General features: G+C 46.9%; 2 protein-coding genes across 13 annotated transcripts in view; one reads left to right on the top strand and one right to left on the bottom strand.

Annotated features, from left to right (window-relative positions):
- Window positions 1-1,423, top strand: part of Tmem41a (transmembrane protein 41A) — a 6,712-nt gene extending 5,289 nt beyond the window's left edge. The window contains exon 5 of the mRNA XM_021209758.1: window positions 711-1,423. Within this exon, the coding sequence (XP_021065417.1) occupies window positions 711-931 (221 nt within the window). The 3' untranslated portion in view covers window positions 932-1,423. The remainder of the gene's footprint in view (window positions 1-710) is intronic.
- Window positions 1,424-4,101: 2,678 nt separating this feature from the next.
- Map3k13 (mitogen-activated protein kinase kinase kinase 13) overlaps window positions 4,102-23,354 on the bottom strand; it is a 140,962-nt gene continuing 121,709 nt past the window's right edge. For all 12 annotated transcript variants that reach the window (XM_029544309.1, XM_029544310.1, XM_029544311.1 and 9 more), the window contains 5 exons: window positions 21,857-21,994; window positions 14,042-14,816; window positions 10,362-10,429; window positions 9,400-9,697; window positions 4,102-8,085 (listed from right to left, as the gene is read on the bottom strand). In XM_029544309.1, the coding sequence (XP_029400169.1) occupies window positions 7,984-8,085; window positions 9,400-9,697; window positions 10,362-10,429; window positions 14,042-14,816; window positions 21,857-21,994 (1,381 nt within the window). In that variant the 3' untranslated portion in view covers window positions 4,102-7,983. The remainder of the gene's footprint in view (window positions 8,086-9,399; window positions 9,698-10,361; window positions 10,430-14,041; window positions 14,817-21,856; window positions 21,995-23,354) is intronic.

Below are 23,354 nucleotides of genomic sequence, written 5' to 3'. Positions count from 1 at the left end.
ACACACACACAGACACACACAGAGACACACACACACAGACACACAGACACACACACACACACACACACATTCTTGGTTGTTGTTTTTATTTTCAAGCATGCTGTCCAGGCTGGCCTTGAATTTGTTGCTCTTCTCCTGCCTCAGCAACCTTTTACTGAAATTGTAAGCGTGTGTCACCAAGCCTGACCCTAAGGAACGGTTATGCCATATGCTGTCTGGCATTTGGAGTCCAGTGCTGCGCTGAATTCTCAGAGTGCAGAACGTACAGAGTTGTACTTGGAAGAAACTTAAAACTTGTTTGCTGCGTATTGGAACATTTCAAGGCACGCTGAAAATTTCATGTTGTCAGGATCCTTTCTCCTGTCTGGCTCGTGGGTCTCACCATAAGCAGGTGTGCAGACTTCAGCAGTTTGTATGTGTAAAAGCCAAGAACTTCATGTGAGAAATGACGTTGCCTTCTCTAAAACATATATGGGGAAGGGCAGCTTACTGAGTCTTTTCCCACTGTGTGAAAAGTACATTTTCCTTACTGTGACATACATATAGTTGTGTGGTCTATCTGAATGCCTTTTGTCAGGCAAGGCAGGTGTGCACAGAAAGTGTGGGGAGAAAAGGGAGGGGCTAAGAGTTGGACGGACAGCTAGGTTCCCTGTTCTGAATCCCTGGCCACCCTGCCGGCTTAATGACTGTCTCCATTTTCCGTTTCCCAGGTTTGATCCCTTACAATTTCATCTGCGTGCAGACGGGCTCCATCCTGTCCACCCTCACCTCTCTGGATGCCCTCTTCTCTTGGGAGACCATCTTGAAGCTCTTGGCCATTGCCCTGGTCGCTTTGGTTCCGGGAACGCTCATCAAAAAATTTAGCCAGAAGCACCTGACGCTGAGTCAAACAAGCGACATCGGCCGCCTGGACCTCAGGAAGGACGCGTGATGTGGGTTCTGTGTTTTCAGGGCCCCGGACTGTGCTGCTGGTCCCTTTAATGTCCTCATTGTGTTTTAATTATCCTCAAAGGATGAGGTGGACAGTGTGTGCAGAGGTCTGTTAGAAGGGCGTTCTGTCCTGTTCAGCAGGTTCTATGAAATGGACCGCTTTCTAGAAAACCTATCCAGTTCTCTGTCGGCCTTGCCTCTTGCCGGTCCCTGAGATGTCTTGGAAGAAGATGCTGGTGGCCTTTTTGGACAGGCTGTGTATTCTCTATGACTCTGTTGAAGAGTGTCCTCTCTACCTTTCTGCTGATGATCTACCTCTCCGTAAGCCAAGGGAAACATGACAGGCTGCCTAGGTCTTACACGCAGCGTTAAGTGCAGTGATTCCTGCAGTTCCCCCCATTCACAGATACTTCTGTCCATGTTAAAGCTCCTTGTAGTTACATGTCTTGATAGTTAGGCAGATTCAAACATGATTAAAAATGAACGGAAGCCAGCCTTGCGTGTTCTGGATGTGTTCGGAGGAAATTCTTCCCATCTGAAGGCCCTGCTCTGTCTCATGGGAACCAATTGGCCTGCAGATCCCCTCTTCTTCCTCCTGCTGGGCGAATGGGGTCAGTAAATGAGGCTGTCAGCCAGTGTGCTGAGAATAGCTGAGGAATAGTTGTACCTTTTAATTCAAAGAGAAGGAAGGCAGTGTGGTTGCCTAGTGATTGCCTATCTGAGAGCTATGATTGTGTCTTCCAGCTAGGGCACTGGGCTGTGGGGCTGGCACCTGAGCTGATTGCTCTGTGGCCTTGGGCCCCGTGGGAACAACTTATGACAAGGACTTAGCAGAACTCCCTCTAAGACATCCATCACCTGTGGGCTGCTGTGATGTCTCAAGACCGAGCTCAGTTGAGAGTCTTGTCGAGGTTTTCTAGGCCTGCTGGGCTTGTGTATTCTCAGGTTCTACAGCAAGAGTGGATGTCCACATCATGGCTTTTCTTTCTTTCTTTCTTTTTTTTTTAAAGAAGGTGGTTTTTTTGTTTTTTTGTTTTTTTTAAAAAAGGAAGGTTTTCTAATGAGGGGCTGCGGAGGTGGAGGGTGTGCTTTGAAGACTGGCTCTGTAGCACATTAGACTAGAGAGGGAAAGAGAGAAGAGGGGGTTTTCTCCTTTTGCACCTGTGCCTTTTCTGTCCCCTTTCAGGCTCCCCAGATGTGTGTCACCAGGATCTTGCACAAGTGTGCCTTATCAGGTGTGAGCTCCCAGGAGATGACATTTCCCAAATCCATAGACATAAATGTTCTGCATTGAAGACAGATTCCATAAGAGCATGTCTGTACATCTGTACACTCACAACTGCCCTTACCAGAGGGAGCAGAATTGGCTGGGAAAAAAAAAAAAAAACCCACAAGGCTAGCTTAGCTTTTCACTCTCAGCAGGCTTCTGACGGAGGCCAGCTTCCCACTTCCCTCTCTTGGCTTCTTTAAGAGTGATGTCATTGGTATCAGGACAGCTGTGGGAAGGGCAGCAGGATTGCTCAGGAAGGAGCAGAGAGCCTGCACAAGCCTTTATGGGAACAACACTCAAGACAAAGTGGAGACCACCCCTTGAGTGGTTGCCCCTGAAATGTAGGATCCTGCTGTAGAACCCCGCTTGCCTTTCCCTGACATCCTGTCAGGACAGCGTGTAGGGCAAACATCCCCTTTAGGAAAAGACAGGACCAGAAAACAGAAGGTATACTCTTTGTTTAATTTCATGCATTGGTTTGTTTTCATAATCATTCCTGTTCCCATTGCTGTTCAGTACAAAGCCAGAGCCGGTATCTGAAGAGGACGTGGAGTGGGGCGCCTGGGAGCTGAGACCACGGGAGAGAGACTCAAGTATTAGAAAGAGACTCATCTGCTCTAAATCAATAGGAACTCACATTACTGAGAGAGAGAGACAGAGAGACAGAGACAGGCAGAGACAGACAGACAGACACACACACACACACACACACACAGAGGGAGAGAGAGAGAGAGAGAGAGAGACAGACACATACATACATAAAAAAAAAAAGGCTCAAAGGATTTCCATATCCTCTGGGAAGTGGAACTCTAGATATGGATAGCCACTGGGGTGGGGTGATCATGATACATCCCCACCCCCACCCCTCACATATGGCTGGGCCCTCTAGCTTGTAGCCATGGGAAGACCATGATCACCAGACATCAGCCTAGCTGATCCACCCCCCAGCATTGTACAGTGGCCCTGGGAAGTAGGGCTCTGATTCTGCTGGAAGCTTCCTTACAGTGGCCTTGCCGTCTGCGGGTGTGGCACTGGCTGAAATCCTTCCATCACACTGTTACCACGTGATACTGCCCAACGCCTCACCCACTTCCTTCGTTTCTGAGAGCTACCCTCGAGCCACCTGTCCCTGAGAAATGTTCTAGGTTCCACCTTGTCCTCCACTTCAGCTTATTCTTGTTTAAATGGCGTTTGCAGCGCCGGTTGATCCCAGCAGAGAAGCAGATGTATGGATCCAGTGGGCCAGTCTAGAGGGAGGGGAGCAGACTGGGACATTTGTTCTATGGCATCAGCAAAGAAAAAAACCTGCTGCCTGGAAAGGCACTGAATCCACACTGACAGCTGAAGAAAAGTCTTGATAAAAATATCACAGCATTTTTCACATCATCTCGGGAGGAAACAGGTAATAATAGACCGCACACCTGAAACTTCTGTGCCGACGGGGAAGAGTGTGCTCATTCGGTACAGTTCAGTGTGGGTAAAGAAATGCGATTGGTGGATAGTTAATTGGACTGCAGTCCAAAGGGACAGAATAAAGGCAAGTGGCCCCTTGCCTGTCATAGCATACCCCTGCTGGCCTTGGGAGACCACTGACATGGTCCTGTTCTTGCCCATCAGGGAACTCAAGGTCTCAAGATGGTCAATGCATACTTCGCACACCAGTTCCAGTCAGTTGTGAGTGATGCTCTACTCTGAGGCAGATAGTGCTCACATGGACACCATGGTGTTTGGGGTAGAGGTGGAGCATGGTGGAATATGGTATATTGGTTTCAAGAAATAAGCGTGGTACATGTGGGGCAGGGCAGGACGTCGAGACAGGGTCTCACCAAGTCGCTCTACCTGGTTTGTATGTAGACCAGGCTAGCCTTGAAGTCAGAGTTTGCCTGTCCCTGTCTCTCCCAGAGCTAGGATTAAAGGTATGTGCCACCGCACCCAGATAGAAATGTTTTTTAAAAAGAGAAATTGATGTGGGAAGGAGATCTCTAGGCCCTATTCTTATTATGGAGTTAATTGGCAGTTGACAGCTATTGAGGGAGGAGAATCACGCTTTTGTAAAAATGGTCCGCTGTTTGTGTCCCTTGCTCCAGTGGATGGCCATCCGCATACCTGGGTGGCACTAACTATGTTTAGTGAATTACCAAAACAACAATCCAAAAACCTGAGGTTGGGAGGAGGATGGTTTAGGTGGGATATAGTGGGGTATGGACTGCATATGATCATAGTTCATTGTTTACATGTATGCAATTCTCAAAGAATTACAAACATCTGAGACAGAAGGGCATAAAGGCATAACAGTAAACCACTGGATCAACAGGAACACATGCTCACAGAGACGATGATGTCAGGACTACCTCATGGGGAGCACAGGGAAGATGTCATGGCTACCTCATGGGAGCACAGGGAAGATGGCATGGCTGCTTTGTGGGAGCACTGACAAGCCTGTGTTCGTAACAAGGGACTCCAGCGCCATTGCCTCCATCACTCAGAGAAGCTTAGGGGAATAATTTAGCACAATGGCCCTGAATAATCACTAGACAGTACTGACTCAAAATGACTTTAATTCCAGGATTAACTTGGTGGAACTAAAGGCTTAAAATACTCAATCTTCAACCAGACCACCCAAGTCATCTTGAAACATCATCTTCCCTGTCCTGGGCAGAATCTCCCCCAGTCCTGCAGCTAGCTCTGAACTTAGTGGTGGTGGGGTATGTTTTAAAGTGCACACAGGCTTCTCCATTACTGTGCTAGGCTATTATTTTAAGAGGGATTTTTACTTAGGGACATAATCTAGAAAAAAGAAAAATCTAGTGCTTGATTGCAGTAGAAAATGAGACTCATCTTGGTAGTCAGTCAGTCAAAAAAAAAAAAAAAAGCTGGCCAAAGAATGTAGTCATTCATCTCACAGTATGTCCTGAAGCTTGAAATTGGTCTGGCAAGGATCCTCAAAGCACGGCGGCATCTAACAGCACTGAAGAATTGACTCTTACGTTCTCTGATCTCTCCACTCAAGGTTCTTCTGATGACTATAATGTTTTTAAGGAAACACAGTCAGTTTGAGTTTCCTGAATCCTACAAGGCAGGTAGGGTAGGGAATGTTCTTCCCTTTTAACCTTGCTTAGAACCATTTTTTCTTTTTCTTTCCTGAAACCTCGTTAATTCTACTACAGAAGTGTGGACTTCACTCGCATCTTGATGCTACAGTGAATGACGAATCAACACCACATCCCTGGCATAACGTGGCATCTCATAACGGTGAATCCAGTTAAGGTGGCCTTAGTGTGCCCCACAGGCAGGGTGGGAATGCAGAACGCTGATGAAGGCTGAGGTACTGGGTGGGTTTTCTGGGAGGTGCAGGCAGAAGCTGCTCTTCAGAGCTCACTGTTGTCACTAATGGTGTGCACAGGACAGACAGCTGCTCCTGCTTTGTGTGGGACAGGAAGAGTCTTATTCCTAAGGAACGGGGGACCTGAGGCAGTCACAGAAGCACATCCTGCCTGTCCCTGTTGGTCTCTCTGCTCTTCCCAATCTGTGGGACTCGGCAGGAAGGAGATGATGACCCGGTTTGCTGTCCATTCTTGAAACTACCTCATGAGTCCTCACAGAAACGCTCTGCCTTGCCGGCTGACCGTTCAATCTCTTTTTGCCTCTCTTACAGTCCCATGATTTTATTCGAAGACACTTTAGAAAGTTTATAACTTTTGAAGCCTTTAAACTACTTGGTCATCTGCATATTCAGGAGCTTTTACAATCAAGTAAAAAAGAATCACAGTGTACCCGTTGGGTGTCAGGGCAGAGCACACCTCCACAGACCATTGCTGCAGTATTTAGGAGACCAGGGAAAACACTGAGGAATGCTGGGAGTGACAGAAGGCAGCTCCATCCCCAGCCTTCACTTAGGACCACAGAAGTCCATAATAATTCATGGTTAGCAATAAACAGCCATTGTGCTACATCATCAGCCACACCTTCTGGTCAACAGAAAATTATGACGATATAAAATAAAAATAAGAATAACAATGCCATAACTTAAGCTCTTCTGTGTAGTCCTGCTACAGTTCATATAAAATGGAATAATTTAACAAAACAATACTGCTTTCTTAGTACAAGTTCCTTCATCTTTCCTATGAGCTAAAAAATTATAGACTGAATTTTAAAATCAATGTCTCAACATAAAGTGTAAACAAAGGAGGGATCAAACGTAAGACTGGCTCTGAGTCCCTCCTGCACTTCATTTTTGCTGACACAGTCAGTGGGTGACACCTGGCCCAGGGGCACTATTTCCACTGGGGTTGGAATGTCTTAATACCTAACATCCTTTCAGGATGCACCATCAGAATGCAGCCAGTGCAGGGCAATGCCTGGCAGAAGCCTGCACTGGAGACAGGAATCGGGCCAATGTGTGTATACATAAAATCTAGATAAAACATCTTTAAGCCAGGCATGGTGGTGCCCACCTGTGCCCCAGCCCTCAGGGGACTGTGAGACATTTCTTGCTTCAAGCCAAGGCTCCACAAAGCACCTCGAGGTACCTTTCATAGCCCAGGACTCTGGACACAGGAAGAATCACATGCTTTGGGGAAACTAAAGTAATTCTAATTCCTGCTTAGCATCAGCTGTTCCTTCTACAAATTTCCTGACCCAACTAAATAAAACTGCAGTGATTCAAAATGAAAACAAAAAACAAACAAACAAACAAAAAACCTACCGTATTTTACAGATAGCATTTAACAGAAGTGTGATGGTGGTGGGGTCACCTTTTACGAGCTGCTAACTTAGCCTTTTATGCTACAGTGATTGACAGCCACCAAAGCTTCCAAGCTAGAATGAGATCATGAACAAAATAAAGATGGTTTGGGATGGACACTTGGTGCGCACATCCTAGCTGCCTTCTGTGTGAATCAGTGTGGTTCCAGGAGGTAGACAACCTGGTCAGAGAGGGGTCACACCGTCTTGCTTTTAGATAGCTGAACAGAGCCACCCCAAGAAGGAATTTTTACAGGCTTGTGTCACAGATGCTCTTTTCATAGTGGCCAACAGGCGGAAAGAAAGGAGAAATGGCACTGTGTCTGGAAGAGCACGCTGGTCAGGGGTGTGAAAATGGCGGCACTGAACGGGAAGCATGTGCTGAGGGTGAGACCTGGTGCTGCTAAAGCTCTGACGACCAGGTTCTGCTTAACGTTCAAGAAATGAAATGGCTTTCATATGTGCAGTGATAGCTCTGTGTGCTCCTCCTCCTAGAGGAAGCCCATGCCCTCCAAGGCAATCACTCAACTTCCAGGTCATCTCCGTCCTTCGCATGGACAAGCCAGTCGATCTTAACGTGGCTGCGTTTCCTTTGGCTTGTGTTTTCAATGTCCAACATGTCTCCTTACAACTCTTCAAGCATGGGCGAAAGATCCAGTCCTGTGTTCAAGTGACAGTGACACCTGGCCCCACAAATTCCAAATGTTGTTCCTAAAGAGCAACATTTCCTTAATTTTTTTTTTTTTTGTAAAGAAATTATTGTGTCTGTATCATATATAGTTCACTCTTTACAATACAAAGTGTTAAAATGTCCAACAAAAATAAATATCAATGTTACAGTAGCTGGAGTATTCAGTATAATAGATCCCTGCCATTCTTGATTGAAAGGCTCAGTGAGACGTAGTTTCAGTTGGGTATTTCCCAGAGATTTGACAAGTCTCATGTCCCTGTCACTGCGGCTTGTTTCTGGGACAGGGCCACTCCGCCCAGACAGATGAAGGAGGGAGGAGTCTATTGCTGGAGTGGGGTCGGCTCCCTTGTCACCAGGTAGCAGAGCTGTAGTTCTTGCTGGTCCTAACTGTGGCATCAGAACACTCTCCCTCTGAAGAGTCACAGTCCGAGTCTCCAAATCGCACAGGGTTCTGCAAAGTTCAGACAAGAGCTCGTAAGCCTTTTCCACAACCCTCGGCGGTAGCGTGCTGGACACTTTGCATGGGACGACCCCACCCCTCAGTGGCCCTCACTGAAGGTGAGCTTAATACTGCCCATGCTAGAGGAGCTGACAAAGAGAAATGAGGCTGGGCCCTAGTTCTTGGGGTTGCTTATGGAGAACAGAGCTATATAAAGTTGGTAATATTGGCGGTGGGGGTGGTACCTGTATCAGGTCCCCACATCCTCATCTCCATAGCATTCCAGTGCCCCAGGTTCCACTGACGGTAAGCCCTCTTTACCTTTGTTAATCCAACCCACTCACCTGCTGAAATAGATCACTTCTCACAGATTTGATAGAGATTACACATCTCACAGGCAAGGAGACTGACCTTCAGAGAGGGCAAGCAACTTGCTCAAGGTCACACAGTAGGTAGAGGGACTGGGGTTTGCAGCCCGGGTTTTACAGTTATGAGCACCATGCTCTCCCAACTCTCCAAAGGCTATACTAGTCTACAGAAGAGACAGGGCCTTCTGTTCTGTGGCAGTGCCTTCTAGAGAACAGCGAGGGTATGGATGGAAGAATACTCAGTCCCTTAATGGGAATGGAAGATGGGGTGAGGAGGTGAGGATTCTGGAACATTCCATGTCTCTGCCTCAGTGGTGAGACACGAGCCCCACGTGACTATACGATTTCATGTGCGTTGTAGAGGCAGTATATGTTTTATCTACTGAATAAAAACCCTGAGGCATGAACATCCTTGTGTTGGTTAGGTCCCCCCTCACCCCCACTTGACACAAGTTAGAGTCATTTGAGAAGAAAAGACCTGAATTGAGAAAACGCTTTCATCAGACTGGCATGTAGGCAAGTCTGTGAAGTGTCTCCTTGATTGACAATTATTGTCCAGCCCACTGTGGGTGGTACCACTCCCCTGGGTAGGTGGGCTTGGCTGTACTAAAAAAAAAGAAGAAGAAGAAGAGGAAGAAAGAAGAAGAAGGAGAGGGAGAGGAGGAGGAAGAGAAGGAGGAGGAGGAGGAGGAGGAGGAGGAGGAGGAAAAAGCAAGCTGAGCAGTCTTTTCCTATGGCCGCTGCTTAGGTCCTGCCTCCAGGTTCTTGCTCTGCTTCAGTTCCTGCCTTGGCGTCTCTCAGTGATGGCCTGTGAGCGGTAAGTAAAATAAACCCTTTCTTCCCTAAGTCGCTTTTGGTCATAGTGTGTATCACAGCAACAGAGAGCAAACTAGGAAAATACTCTAAGCACGGAAGAACCAGAAAGGGTGGAGTGGAGTGAGGAGCGAGCAGTGCCCACCTCGTAGCCGCGCTCCTCGGCACACAGCTTGCCCAGGGACATCTGTGTCTTCACGCGCCGAACGGCACACTCCTTGTCAGACAGCCCGTCTGAGTGGGAGGAGATCTCGATGGGGGCCTCGGGTGTCTGGGACAGCAGGTCGTCCAGTGCGTCTGCCAGGCGGTCCTGCCGTCTTTTGGCGGACTCGTCGGGACTGTTCGAGTGGTCACTGGTGTTGCCCTCCTCTCCGTCAGACGCAGAGAAGTTCTCGGAGCTAAAGGTTGAGTATGACTGGTAACTGCTAATGCAGCGGGGAGGCCTGCAAACGGGGGAACAAGCAGACGTAACCAGAGCATGAGCCTCTCTCCGCCCTGCATGTCACCCAGAGGGACAGGAACACTGGACCTCCTGCCCCAGAGGAAGACTAAAAGTCAAGCTTGGTAGGAAATATTTACAGAGGTAGAGAGGAGCTATGGACTGAATTGTGCCCTCCCGGATTCTGTTATTTATCATCTTTTCCATGTGAGGACACGGGAAGAAGGTGGCTGTCTGCAAGCCAGGAAGCAAGCTGTGCCTAGTGGGATGGAATCCCCCTGCCATCGTGAGCTCCGACTTTCTGGCTTCCACAACTGGGAGAAATAAATGATCCATAAACACTCCTGTGCGTGATATTTGGCTCTAGCAGCATGAACAGCATATCTTGAGGAGTCCCACTAGAAACCATCAGTCGCCACAAACAAGGGCCACCCCTCCTGAAGCAAACTTTGTGCTCTTCAGTGCAACAGTGGGTCTGTACTCTGCTCCATTTCTCTGGAAATGGATCTGATGACCTGAGACCTGCTGTGTAGAGGCAACTTTCAGACATGGTGACAGAAAGACTTGGTTCAATTTCCACGTACGGTGGCTGCAGAAGGGCCAGGTGGAGCATATGCAGGGTCTTTCCCATTATATCGAACACAGCTACAGGCTTGTTTGGGCCTTACCTCTGTCGTCGAGGAAATTCTACTTCACTGTCCACTTCCCCTTCCTCTTCTGAGGAGTCATCTCCACTCTGAGGAGGACAAGGAGAAAAGGCCTTTATTGGTTTCCCTCTTCTCTCTCTCTCCTTGCCTCTCACAGATTTAATCTTCATCCAGAGGGGTTTAGTGATACCCTGCTTATGGCCCCGTTAAGCATGTACATCCACATAGTTCACAACTGAAATCCTACCATCCTGCTGAGGCAGGTTGATGAGGACAGCTCGGCACAGTGAGCGCCTGGCTTACTAATTAGTCAAACACTGTCTCAAAAACAAACAACAAAAACCACAAAGCAGCTTCCAGATAAAACAAATGATGCCAAGCCGGGCGTGGTGGCACACACCTTTAATCCTAGCACTGGGGAGGCAGAGGCAGGCGGATTTCTGAGTTCAAGGCCAGCCTGGTCTACAAAGTGAGTTCCAGGACAGCCAGAGCTATACAGAGAAACCCTGTCTCGAAAAACCAAAAACAAAACCAAACCAAAACAAAACAAAAAAACCAAAAAAAACCCTACTCCTCAATACAGAGCAGCCCAAACCAATACATCCACATACACCTCCCATTCAGCAGCAGTATGCCGTGTTTCCATGACAACAGGCCCTCTGCCAGGTGCTAGAAGACACAGGACTTCCCCTTTGCCTTCAGGAGGTACAGGTCCCTGAGAGGAAGCCGGTGAAGTCATGGATTTGGGACACTGTCCTGTAACTGTTGCCACAAGTGGCTCTAGGGTCTTTCATAGAAGTTCCACCTAGGCACTTTCAGTTCTGCAAAGCCCAGCAAATGCTTTCCCATTTCCTTTCCCATTTCCATAGCAACTGTTTCATCATTAATACTCTAGCTATGTCAAGACATATAGAGTTTCAACCACAGATTGTACCTTGTTTATATTCAACTCCAGTATAGCAGTTCACTGAAGGTGCAATCACACAGATGTATGTCATGACTTTACAACTTAAAAAAAAAAAGGTCTCTAGGCATTTTTTCTGAGTCTACAAGTTGTTGGGGACAAGGGACCACTGAGAGGATTGCAGGGTTCTGTGGCTGATGTGAAGAGCTGTTTAAGTGCTTGGCTGACAGCTGATCTTCCCCAAGGGCACCAAAGGCAGAAAATCAGCCACAGGTAAGATCAACTGCCCTTACCCCAGCACTATAATACCCTGGATTACAGAGTCTCCTGGGAGCTTAGATGGTCCCACCCCTGAGCCAGAGGGAACGATCCAAAGCCTGTTCTAAAATACCACAATCGTATTCATTGTATTTTGACATGTTTGTGGGGTTTTTTTTTTTTTTTGTTTTGTTTTTGGTTTTAATAGGAAAGACAGGGATGGAGTCCTCCTAATTGCCAAGATGAGCAGTCATACTAGGAACATCCACTGAAGTGCATCTTGGGAAAGAGAAGCTGAGTGGCTGTGGGGTGTGCAGTTCCAACAAAGCTGAACGTGTTGTGTGTTCTAGGACCTGCAGAGCCATACGATGGCATCAAAATGGCAGTAAGGTCATTCAAAGGAACGTGTGATGTGGAATGACTAAGAAAAGATAGGGGTTTCTTTTGAGGTTGATGAAAATGTTTTAAAATTGGTTGTTGAGATGGCTACAGAACAATGAAGATAAAAAGCGCTGAACTAGGTCAAGGCTGGCAGGATGGCTGGGGGTCAAGGCATCAAACAAACCATGATGGGTATGGTGATATGTTATAGTGACAACGCGAAATACTGTAAGAATGTGCTTTGTTTCTATTTATTTATTTATTCATTTATTTATTCATTCTTGTGGTTTTTCGAGACAGGGTTTCTCTGTGTAGCCCTGGCTGTCCTGGAACTCACTTTGTAGACCAGGCTGGCCTCGAACTCAGAAATCCGCCTGCCTCTGCCTCCCGAGTGCTGGGTCAGAAATCCGCCTGCCTCTGCCTCCCGAGTGCTGGGTCAGAAATCCGCCTGCCTCTGCCTCCCGAGTGCTGGGATTAAAGGCATGCACCACCATGCCCGGCTGTGCTTTTGTTTTTAATTTCAGTTATAGGGATATGGGGCTGCTTTGGACTGTCTGCAGCAGCTGACTATGATTTGCCTCATGCTCTAGCAGAAGCATGGTTTTGCCAGCTACAGATAGTTTCTGCAGTTGCGTGACATTTGGAATTCTGGGAGCTTTTCAGAGGGCATATAAATGCTAGAGCCCCAATAGGTGGGGTTGGTGGTTGGTGGTCATTCAGTGATGGGGTTGGTTGTGGTTTGTTAGTAGTCATGCTCAAAGAAGAAACAAGAGGAAAGAAATTAGATTCAGGGATTTTCCTAATGCCTCTCTCCTTCTGTCCTTGTTTCTTCCTAAATAGTGTTGGGGGTAAAACCAGAGCAGGGAAAGACAAAGGGTGGGAAAAACAACCCACAAAGTAGAAAAGACCAGCTACAGTGTCTGTTATAATCCTAGCACATAGGAGGCTGAGACAGGAGAATTCTGAGTTTGAGACCAGCTTGAGCTGTATACAGCAAGACTCTGTTCTCCCAACCCCCAGCTTTCCCCCTCCCAAACCCAACCAAACCAGACCAAATCAATCAACTAGCCAACCAGCCAGCCTGTAAAGTTTAAATGGGAGGGCTCTATGTAACTGGCTACAGGAGTTGGGGGGCTGTGGAATGAATTAGCTCGTAGCAAGTGTACCACCTGACAGCCCACACGAACCTCTGCTCAGGCAGCGGCAGCCGCCCGTGTGGACAGAAACACAGATCTGAGACAGTACGTGACAGTACGTGAGGACAGCTGAGATGGGTCCTCAGCCTCAGCTCCTCTCCCATGAGTATCCAGCTCATCAAACCCACTCAGCTTTCCTTTCCTTTTAACAGTGACAATGAGCTAAAACAATGTTTAGAATTACATGTATACCATGTTCCCGATACTTCTCACAATAATCTTTGTTGGAAACCTTAGCAAAGTGGGCGGTATTCCAGATGCCTTTCTAGACACTACTTAGTAATTCGTGTAGTCTTCAAATCAAGACGCATGGTTGAGTCCACTATTGGCACTTTGTCTAGACAGTGGCGGCTTCACAGAGGTGCTAGGTAGACAAGCCTCAATCTGAACTGTCTGACCCCCAAGCTCAGGATCTCTGGCACCACAGACGACTGCTAGGCAGCCAGTGGAGGAGCCAAACAGATTACAATTTAGAACTAGCTGGGTCAAGATGGTTGTTAACGTTTTCTAAAGAGTATTGTAAAGAGCGTCAGTGCCAAGGGGGATTAGTAGAAGCACACGTTTTAAAGGGCTGGGTAGTCAAATGGATGCAGAAAATGCTGTGTGACATCTTCAAGGTCATGTTTGCTATGGCACACCAGGAACCTCCATTTCCTAACCTTCCTGTGATACCTCGAAAGACTGGAGTTCTAGGACAAAGGTTTCCTAACATGTTGACCGTATATCTTTAAAATATGGTTTTCCTTGTGGGAGATTACTCCCAGGCCAGTAATACCCCAAATGAACTCCCTGGCCCACCACTGAAGTGCTGTGGAGGGAAAGCCCTTTTCCCAATACACACTCTTTTCCAAAACGCACACCTTTAAATGTCCAATTTCATAATGTGCACCACATGACTGTCTTTGACATCAAAGGATGTCATCCTTTGATGCCAGAGACAGTCTACACTTGTTAAACCTTACCTTCTGAAGGGGCCGTGTCTTTTGAGGTAGCATTGGGGGTGTGAATTGATGAGAAATACCAGACTGACAGCCATTGAACCCATTTGCCTCCGTTCTCTCAGAGCCTTGGGCATTTCCTGAAAGAGGATTGTGCGCTGGTGAACTGGACCGGTCCGGGCCCCTCCCCACTGGCTCAGTAGTGGGAACATCTAAAGACCCAGAATGTTCTGGCCTGCACTGGAAACAGGGATCATAGGGTTCAGCCTGACAACAGCCCCAGGGTCCAACTTGGTCTTGGTCAAGTTCAGAATTTCTCCAGCAATCTGCCGCCATGGCTGTGGAGATGAGGTCGGGACTAGAGCCAGGCATCTGTCTTTGAGCATGGTTGCTGAGTGGACTCCGCAGGGCCGCTGCGGGGCCAAAGTACCTCAGGTTATTGGCGCAGGTTGCAATGTCCTGCCCATGCGCATTGAGTCTGGGATGCCGGCTCTGCGGCAGGGCAGAAGGGGACTGCTGGTATTGCTGCTGGAGAGGGTTATGTTGATGGACTGAAGCGCACTGAGCCTGAGTGTGGTGCAGGTAGGTGGGGTGGGGTGAATTTTCCTGGGCGGGCTGGGTTTTCAAGATTGCTGCGAAGTCGCTATGGCTGCCTCTACTGTTCCCCCGGCGGTGACGTGGTTTGCTTCGGTACCGGCTCCTGCTGCTTGAGGTGGACATTTTGGGACTTCCAGACAGAGGGGATGCCGTGGGAGCTGCTTCTGTACTAGGAATGCCTTCGGATCGCAACAGGTCTGGCCTGGGAAGGAGAACAGATTTGTTTCAAACGCATCAAAACATGTTTTACGTTGGGGTAAAATATGCCAAGCTTGACAATACTTTCTTGGATTATAAACTTGCAGTGCTGGGGAATCAAATGCAGGGTCTTGTGCTCAGCTGCACCCTAGCCCTGCAATCTTTGTTGTTATCGTTCGTATGTTTGTTTGAGATAGTGTCTCAGCCCAGTTTAGTCTCAAACTTTGTGGCAATCTTCCTGCTTCAGCCTCCTGAGTCCTGGAACTATCAGAATGGTCCGTCTTCCTGGCTTCACACACTCTTTCAGCCAGCACTTAGAGACTCCGGGATTTTATCCATTGGAGGCAACAGATGGACACAAGAGAGCTGTTTAATGTTGGATGCTTAAAATGGCAAAAACCTGGGAGACAATCTAAATGTCCACTTAGAGTGATTTCTTATTTTTAATTTAATTTAACTATATTTAATTATTATTGTGGAGAGTATATGTAGTTGGTGTGTGTGTGTGTGTGAGTGTGTGTTCCATAGTGCACGTATAACGGCCAGAGAACAACATTGGGGAAGTTGGTTCTCTCCTTCCATCATGGAACCTGGGAATTGAACTTGGGACATCAGGTTTGTGCTCTTTTACCGGTTAAGCTGTCTTACTGGTAGCTGTTACTTCTCTGGATTCCAAGTCGCTAAATTATGCACTCATTTCTTAGAATTCTGTCCCACAAGGTCCTTAATGTCTTCCTTGTGACCTTGACCATCCGCTTGGTACTGGCATGGCAAGGTAGGCTCACATCAGACATCAGTCTAATGATGTACCTGGGCATGCTGTCCACTAAGGAAAAGTATGGTACCACAGAACAAGCCTCAGGCTCAATATGCAAGGTCTAAGATGTTCAAGAATTTGGCCTGGATATGGTCATGGAAGGATAAGACTATGTTTTACCCATCCTTGTGTATGACGGGTTCTAGCAGGGAGTCTTGTTAAAGGGGGAGGGGCAGAGAGGAGGGAAAGGGAGGCCAGGAGTTAGGCAGAAGCAGCAGAAGAGGGCTGCTGGAGAGGCGACTGTGAATTTCTGCTTCTTTCTCCCTTCTGAGACTGGATCCCCAGCTCCAGCTGGCCTTGAACTTTGCTGAGGATGACCTTGAGCAAATCATCCTGCGTCTACTACCTCTTGAATCTTGACATTGCAGGCATGTGTCACTGTGCCCTGTTTATACCATGCTGGGATCAGAATCTGGGACTCAGTGAATGTTCTTTTTTTTTTTTTTTTTTCCTTTTTTCTTTTTTGGTGAATGTTCTAAGAGCACTCTACCAACTGGGCCATGTCTCCTACCTAATATTCTACTCTTATCCTAATGGAAAGAAGCCTCACTCAGTGTGTTCCAGTGCCTACAGCACTAGCCATGAAGGGCATTGAAGCAGGGCATTGAAGCAGAGCTGAGCCCACAGGTAAACAGCACTTCCTGAGCACTGCTCCATGTTTGGGACCAGATGAGACAAAGCAAGAGGAAAAACTTAGAGTTGGAAGGTCCACACATTCCTTTTTTTAAAAAAAATTATTATTTATTTATTTATTATATATAAGTTCACTGTAGCTGTCTTCAGACACTCCAGAAGAGAGCACCAGATCCTATCACAGATGGCTGTGAGCCACCACATGGTTCCTGAGACCTGAACACAGGACCTCTGGAAGAGCAGTCAGTGCTCTCAACTGCTGAGCCATCTCTCCAGCCCCACATATCCCTTTTATAAACAGCAGAAATATTCTCTCAGCTAACTATGAGGCACCAGATGTGGTGGCCCTGGTTGGAAGAGGGCAGGCAGCAGCCCCTCTGCATGTAAAGTGCCTGGTTCACAGGATTATATCTATTACATCAGGAATTCAGATTGCTGTTGGGTACCACAGTGGTGTGGCTTGTCATCGCCAAGCAGAGCTGATTCTTTTCCTGGAGTCTTTGACTCCAGGGCACAGTTCTTTCCCACCTCAGGCTTCCTTTTTAGACAAACTTCTATACACTTACTGAAGTCTATGGGGATCAGGCTAGAAGGACCCTACTGTACTGGCTGGTTTTGTGTGTCAACTTGACACAGGCTGGAGTTATCACAGAGAAAGGAGCTTCAGTTGTGGAAGTGCCACCATGAGATCCAGCTATGAGGCATTTTCTCAATTAGTGATCAAGGTGGGTGGTGCCATCTCTGGGCTGGTAGTCTTGGGTTCTATAAGAGAGCAGGCTGAGCAAGCCAGGGGAAGCAAGCCAGTAACTAACATCCCTCCATGGCCTCTCCTGCATCCTGACCTGCTTGAGTTCCAGTCCTGACTTCCTTTGGTAATGAACAGCAACATGGAAGTATATAAGCTGAATAAACCCATTCCTCTCCAACTTGTTTCTTGGTCATTATGTTTTGTCCAGGAATAGAAACACTGACTAAGTCAAATTGGTACCAGAGGTGGGGTATTCCAGTGACAACCTGACCATGTTTTGGGGAGGACTGTGGAAGGACTATGGAACTTTGGACTAGAAGATCTATTCAGTGTTAAGAGCTCTGTGGGATGTTGTGTAGGAGCTTGGAAGATAATGTTGAGAACAGTGCAAAGATGGAGGCTTGGCTTAGGCAATTTCAGAGGAAGATTAAAGACTTTTATCAGGGCCTTTGCTGTTTTGATTGTAAAGATTCTGTGGTTTTGGTTAGCTGGGGTTGAAGAATCAGCTGTGATTAACAAAATACCAGAACTATTAAATTGAAACCTTTGCATTACTGGGACTATTGATGCTGGTTAGCTGGAGCTAAGAAATTAGCGGTGATTAAGAAGAGACCAGCATCATTGTGGTGAAAACTTCTGGGAAGTGTTTTCTGAGAGCACAGAGGCTGTGTTCCAGAGATAACCAAGATTGTACCTCATGCTGCAGAGGGACTTGTGTAATGTCTAAGAGTCACCCAGGTGATACTGGTTTTGAAGGCATGAAGGGGTCATGGAGAGCAGCTGAGGCTTGGTACTATAAGAGGCCATGGAAAGCCACTGGTGAAGGTACAGCCTCAGCTGAAATTGATGGCTCAGGACTTGAAGGGATCATGCAAAGGAGTTGAGGCTTGGCATCATGAAGAGGGCCTATCAGAGGCTATTTGTGAAGCCTAGTTACAGCAGAAGACAGCAGTGTTTTGGAGATACCAATACCATGAGATGACCACCAAGAACAGCAGCAGCAGTAGAGTACAGGCAGTTGGGGCCTAGAAGACAAGGTGTGTGCTACAAAGGACAGGGCTGGAGAAGTGACCCAAGCTCTTGGAGGAGCCCAGAAGATCGTGAGTTGGATCCCAGACATTGCACGGTTGGAGTTTGATTTTGATTTTGATTGTGACTGTGTCCTGATATTTTTTCCTCTTGAAGGAAGAAAGTATTCTAGTGGAGCCCATAGTTAAGGGACTTTTAGTTGTAAGAAGACTTTGAATTTTAAAAGAGACTGGATATTTTAAAGGGATTGACATTTTAATATGTAAGAATTTGCAAAGACTGTGGGACTTATAATGTTATTTAGATATTGTGGATAAGTAAGAAAACAAGGGTTGAGGCCTAATAGTGATGTGTTTGTGTGTCAAGTTGACAAGGGGTCCATTGTACCTACCATGAAACTATGGAGGTCAATCTTGGTTATCAGTTTGACACATCATCCCAAGAGGGACTCTTAAGTGAAGAAGTACCTCTGTTAGATTTACCTGAGGGTATAAAACTGTGCCGTATTTTCTTAACTGTTAATGTAGAAGAGCCCAGCCTACTGTGGGACAGGCATTCCTAAACAAGTGAGTGGTCTGGGCTATGTAAGCAAGGTAGCTGACTGTGAGCCTGGGAACATGCCAGTGAGCAGTGTTCCTCCAGAGTCTCTGCTTGAGTTCCTGCCCCTAGGTTCCTTCTCAAGTTCCTGCTGTGGCTTCCCTGGGCTGTAATCTGTAAATTGACCCCTGCCTCCCCAAGTTGGTTTTGGTCAATGTTTTATCATAGCAACAAAAAGCAGATGGAACTCAACACCCTTCTGGTTTTAGACTAAATGGCAAGCTGGGATTTAGACTTCAGATGGTGACTGATGGGAAACAGCTGGGGAGGACCAGTTCTTTTCTCTCCTTTCTTTTCTCTCTGACCTCTCTCCCAAGGTCTCTGAATCTCTGACTTGGAAACGACTGGCCTGTCTAAATAACCTAACACTTCCACCTCCGAAGGTGACTCACAGCAGTGACTTGCAGGCTGCCTGCCCTGGGTTTGACTCTTGGACTCACTTGGTGGCTCGGCTGTCCCTAATTAGTACCACAAAAGGCTAAAGTGAAGGTTGTGCCAGCTGCCCCTGAAAGTAGCCTCTCAGCCAGTGAGCAGAGGATGGTCAGGACTGTAAGTGAACAGACCTGGACGGAGTTCATGGTGGGCTTGTTAGAAGTTAGGACTGCAGGGTCTAGGCTAGAATGCCCATTTTCCCACAGCCTTCTTAGCACTCAGGAAATAAAGCAACCGCTGACAAGTGGGACCTCATGAAATGAAGGGAACGGAGTGAAGCCTTCGGAATGGGGTAAGGTAGATCTGACAGGGGTCAGCGTGGAGAAAAACAAAGAGCCCCCAAACAGACAGGAAGTGACCAAATTAAAACAACTAGGCCAAGGAGCCAAATAGAATATCTCCAAAGCAAGAATTACAAATGGCCAGGGCTGGGGAAATGGCTCCGTCAGCAAGGTGCCTGACACATAAGCCTGGGGAAATGAGTTTGATCCCCAGCTCCCTTGTTCAAAAAAAGGAACCTCAGCTTGGAGTGGGCTTTGAGAGGGCTTAGAAGAAAGGAGGCGGCTGAGACAGGAAGATTCAGCCTAGCCTAGTTAGTGAGCTCTAGGCCTGTGAGACCCTGTTTCAAAACAAACAAACAAACAAACAAACAAACACCCCAAACCTCAAAAACCAATGTAGATGTCATGAGGAACAATAAATAGTGAAGAGTGACCTCTCCTCTCTGTATGTGCATACATGTGCAGCTGAACACATGTGTACATCTGCACACACACACACACACACACACACACACACTCTAAAGCTACTGTGAGTTCCTACTCACCTCAGTCAGTAACTCTCATTAAGAAAAACAAATGACAGCCAATGCTGGCCAGGATGTGAGGAGGAACTTAATTACAGCTGGCGGGAGTGTAAACTGGTCCTGCTGCTGTGGCACATGACCAGTTTTACCACTCCTGTGGAAATACCTGATGGACTGCGTGCCCTACCACAGAGAATCATGTGCACACATGTTTACTGCAGCCTTGTTACCCATCCACAGAACAGAGGGTAATGGGAACGAGGCACATTCGCATTGCAGAATTTTATTCTGCTGTAAAGAAAAATGAAATTATGGAAAATTCAGGAAAATAGATGGATCTGAAAATTATTAAGGTAACCCGGGCTCAGACACAAATACTCCATGTTCTCTGTCATATGTGAATCCCAGATTCTGGTGTAGAGACATGTCGTTATGTGCCAGTGAGCATGTATGGAGGTCAGGAAATGAGGAAGAGGCCCTGGAGAGTCAGAGGCAGGGCTTCTGAGGAAGAAGGGGGGGAGACTGGGGTTCAAGCAGGGATGAGGAGCAGGAGTATGGGGGGAGGTGGGGAAGAAGAGAGAGAAGAGAGTGAGATCTGAGAGTGTTTGGAAATGCCATAAAATCCCTGCTACTTTCTTATTTGTACTTAAAAGTTAAAAACACATTCTTGACCTGTGTTTTCTCCTTCCTGTTTTTTATTTTTATTTTTTACTGCACTTAGTTCAAGTCTTACAAGCTCAGGCTTGGGACATTCTCTCCTGCTGTTAACCTGTCTGGGATGGAGCCAGTTCTCTGGCATGTGAGAATTCTAAGGCTCAATAGCATTTGGTAATTCCAAAAGGAGTGAAAGGTATTTTAAGATATTTTCAAAGGCGCTAGGCATCGAACTTGGCCTCAAGCATCCTAAGCCTACTCTCTGCAGAGATGAATCTCCACGCTTTAATACTGAGTTTAGTCAATATAAAGCAAGGGTTATAAAGAGGTGGTGGCGCACGCCTTTAATCCCAGCACTTGAAGCAGAGGCAGGCGGATTTCTGAATTTGAGGCCAGCCTGGTCTACAGAGTGCGTTTCAGGACAGTCAGGGCTATACAGACAAACTCTATCTCGAAAAATCAACCAACCAACCAACCAACTAACTAACAAACTGACCAAACAACTAATGGGCAAGCAAATGGGGGAAAGAGTGATCTCTTAAAAGTTAAACCCTGGGCTGGTGAGATGGCTCAGTGGGTAAGAGCACCCGACTGGGGCTGGTGAGATGGCTCAGCAGGTAAGAGCACTGACTGCTCTTCCAGAGGTCCTGAGTTCAAATCCCAGCAACCACATGGTGGCTCATAACCATCCGTAATAAGATCTGACGCCCTCTTCTGGAGTGTCTGGACAGCTACAGTGTACTTAAATATAATAAATAAATAAATCTTAAAAAAAAAAGTTAAACCCTGATTTTGAACACCAGTACCCTAAAGGTGATTTCATGTTATTCAAACTACACATCTGGTTGTAAACAAACACACTTGTAATTACCCTAGCTACTTAAGAGTTTGAGGCCAGTCTGTGCAACAGCAGAAGATGGAGGAAGAAGAGGAGAAAGAGGAAGAAAAAGAAGAGGATGAGAAGATGGTAAAGAAGAACAAATAACAACAACAACAACAACAACAAAGTAAACATACTGATAAAAATGCCCAGATCACTGTGTCAAAATCAAGAACTGCATTGCTCGGGTCTGCTTTACTCTTAGGATACTGGTGCTGAAAGAGGCAGAGCGACATGGATGCCTGTTCTTCCTGTATGCTTCTCTAACTTGTATGTGGTGCTCAAAGTGTCTCAGGCAGTAAATGTGAGACGTCTGGGGTCTTCCTGTGTGGTTTCATCTACGGCCCAGTATGCAGCTGGTGAGCTACAAAACAGTCCCCCTGCCTCCGCCCACACACTCTGAGACCACCTTTCCTGGGAGTCCTGATGGATGGACACAGTGGGCTCACCGCTTAGTCTGCACCCCAGCCTTGTGAGGCACACCCTTCCTTTTCATGAGTTTCTCCATGGCATTCGGGTGGATGATTGGACGGACAGGGTGTCGTTTGTAGGTTCCAGGATACTTCTTTTCCACTGCTTGCTCTCGCCTGTGGGACAAAGGAAAAAAGACACTCCTTGGTTTTGGTAGAAGAAAGGCAGGACAGAGATCGATGGCAGATGGAGGCCGTGGAACTAGACAACACCCTCCTAATCCCCACTTACAGAAGAGGAAGAGTCAGAATCTAATAAGGGGTTGCTAACCAGAGCACTATATTAAGTAAGCATCCTCTACAGAACAGGTGGGCACTGGGAATATGGACCAGTGGTTAGGGGCAGTAGCTGCTCTTCCAGAGGACCTGAGTTCAATCCCTAGCACCCACGTCAGGTTCAGACAGTTCACAACTATCTGCAACTCCAGATCCGATGGGCCATAGCACTAAATAGTTCTCAAATCGATGAGAAACATTTTAAAGGAATGTTCAACACTCTCTGACATCAGGCAAATGCAAATAAAAACCACTTTGAAATTTCATCTTACCCTAATTAGAACAGCTAAGATTATACCCCACCCCACCGCAACAAATAATGGCAAGTGCTGGTGTCGATGTGGGGAAAGGGGAACACTTATTCACTGCTAGGTGAGTGTACACTGGTGCAGTCACCATGGAAACCACTGTGCCATTTCCTCAAAAAGCCAGAAATAGATCTATCACGTGATTTGGTGATGCTACTCTTGGTCATAGATACAAGCAATCCATATCCAGCTACAGAGATACCCACTCATCTGTGCACACTGCTGTGTCAGTCGTAGCAGTCAGGAGATGGAAACAGGCTAGATACCCACAAATCGATGAATGCATGATGGAAAGGTGATACATTTACACAATGGAATAAACGGGGCTGGAGAGATGGCTGAGCAGCTAAGAGCGGTTTGATTCTCAACGTCCACAGGCAGTTCCCAGCCATCTGTAACTCCAGACCAATGGATCTGATGTCCTCTTCTGTCCTCTGTGGGTACTGCATACACATGGTACACAGGCACAGATGCAGACAAGATAACCATAATATACAAACAAGTTTTAAAAAAGAAAATAAAATAGAAAAATTTCAAAATTGGCAGATAGATATGTTTATTATTTCTAGACTATGGAGGTCGGGAGAACACTGAGGGGTGCAGCCCAGTGGGGGGCTTTAAAGGGAGAGGAGATATTAAAGCAGTGGTATAAAAGCTTGAGGAAGATGAACAGAACAGGAAGGGTTAAATTGGCATGGGGAATGGGAAAGCCAGGTAGAGGAGGGGATATGGAAAGGGATAAAAAAAATCTCTAGAAGGTTCTTGAAACAATTAAATGGAAAACTACCACACACACACACACACACACACACACAGAGAGAGAGAGAGAGAGAGAGAGAGAGAGAGAGAGAGAGAGAGAGAGAGAAATATAGTTACCCTATAAAGGTTTGTTA

This window comes from Mus pahari, chromosome 12 (genome assembly GCF_900095145.1).
Source record: "Mus pahari chromosome 12, PAHARI_EIJ_v1.1, whole genome shotgun sequence".
In the NCBI taxonomy this organism is placed as follows: Eukaryota; Metazoa; Chordata; class Mammalia; order Rodentia; family Muridae; genus Mus; species Mus pahari.
This window is presented reverse-complemented; position numbering and strand designations above follow the sequence as displayed.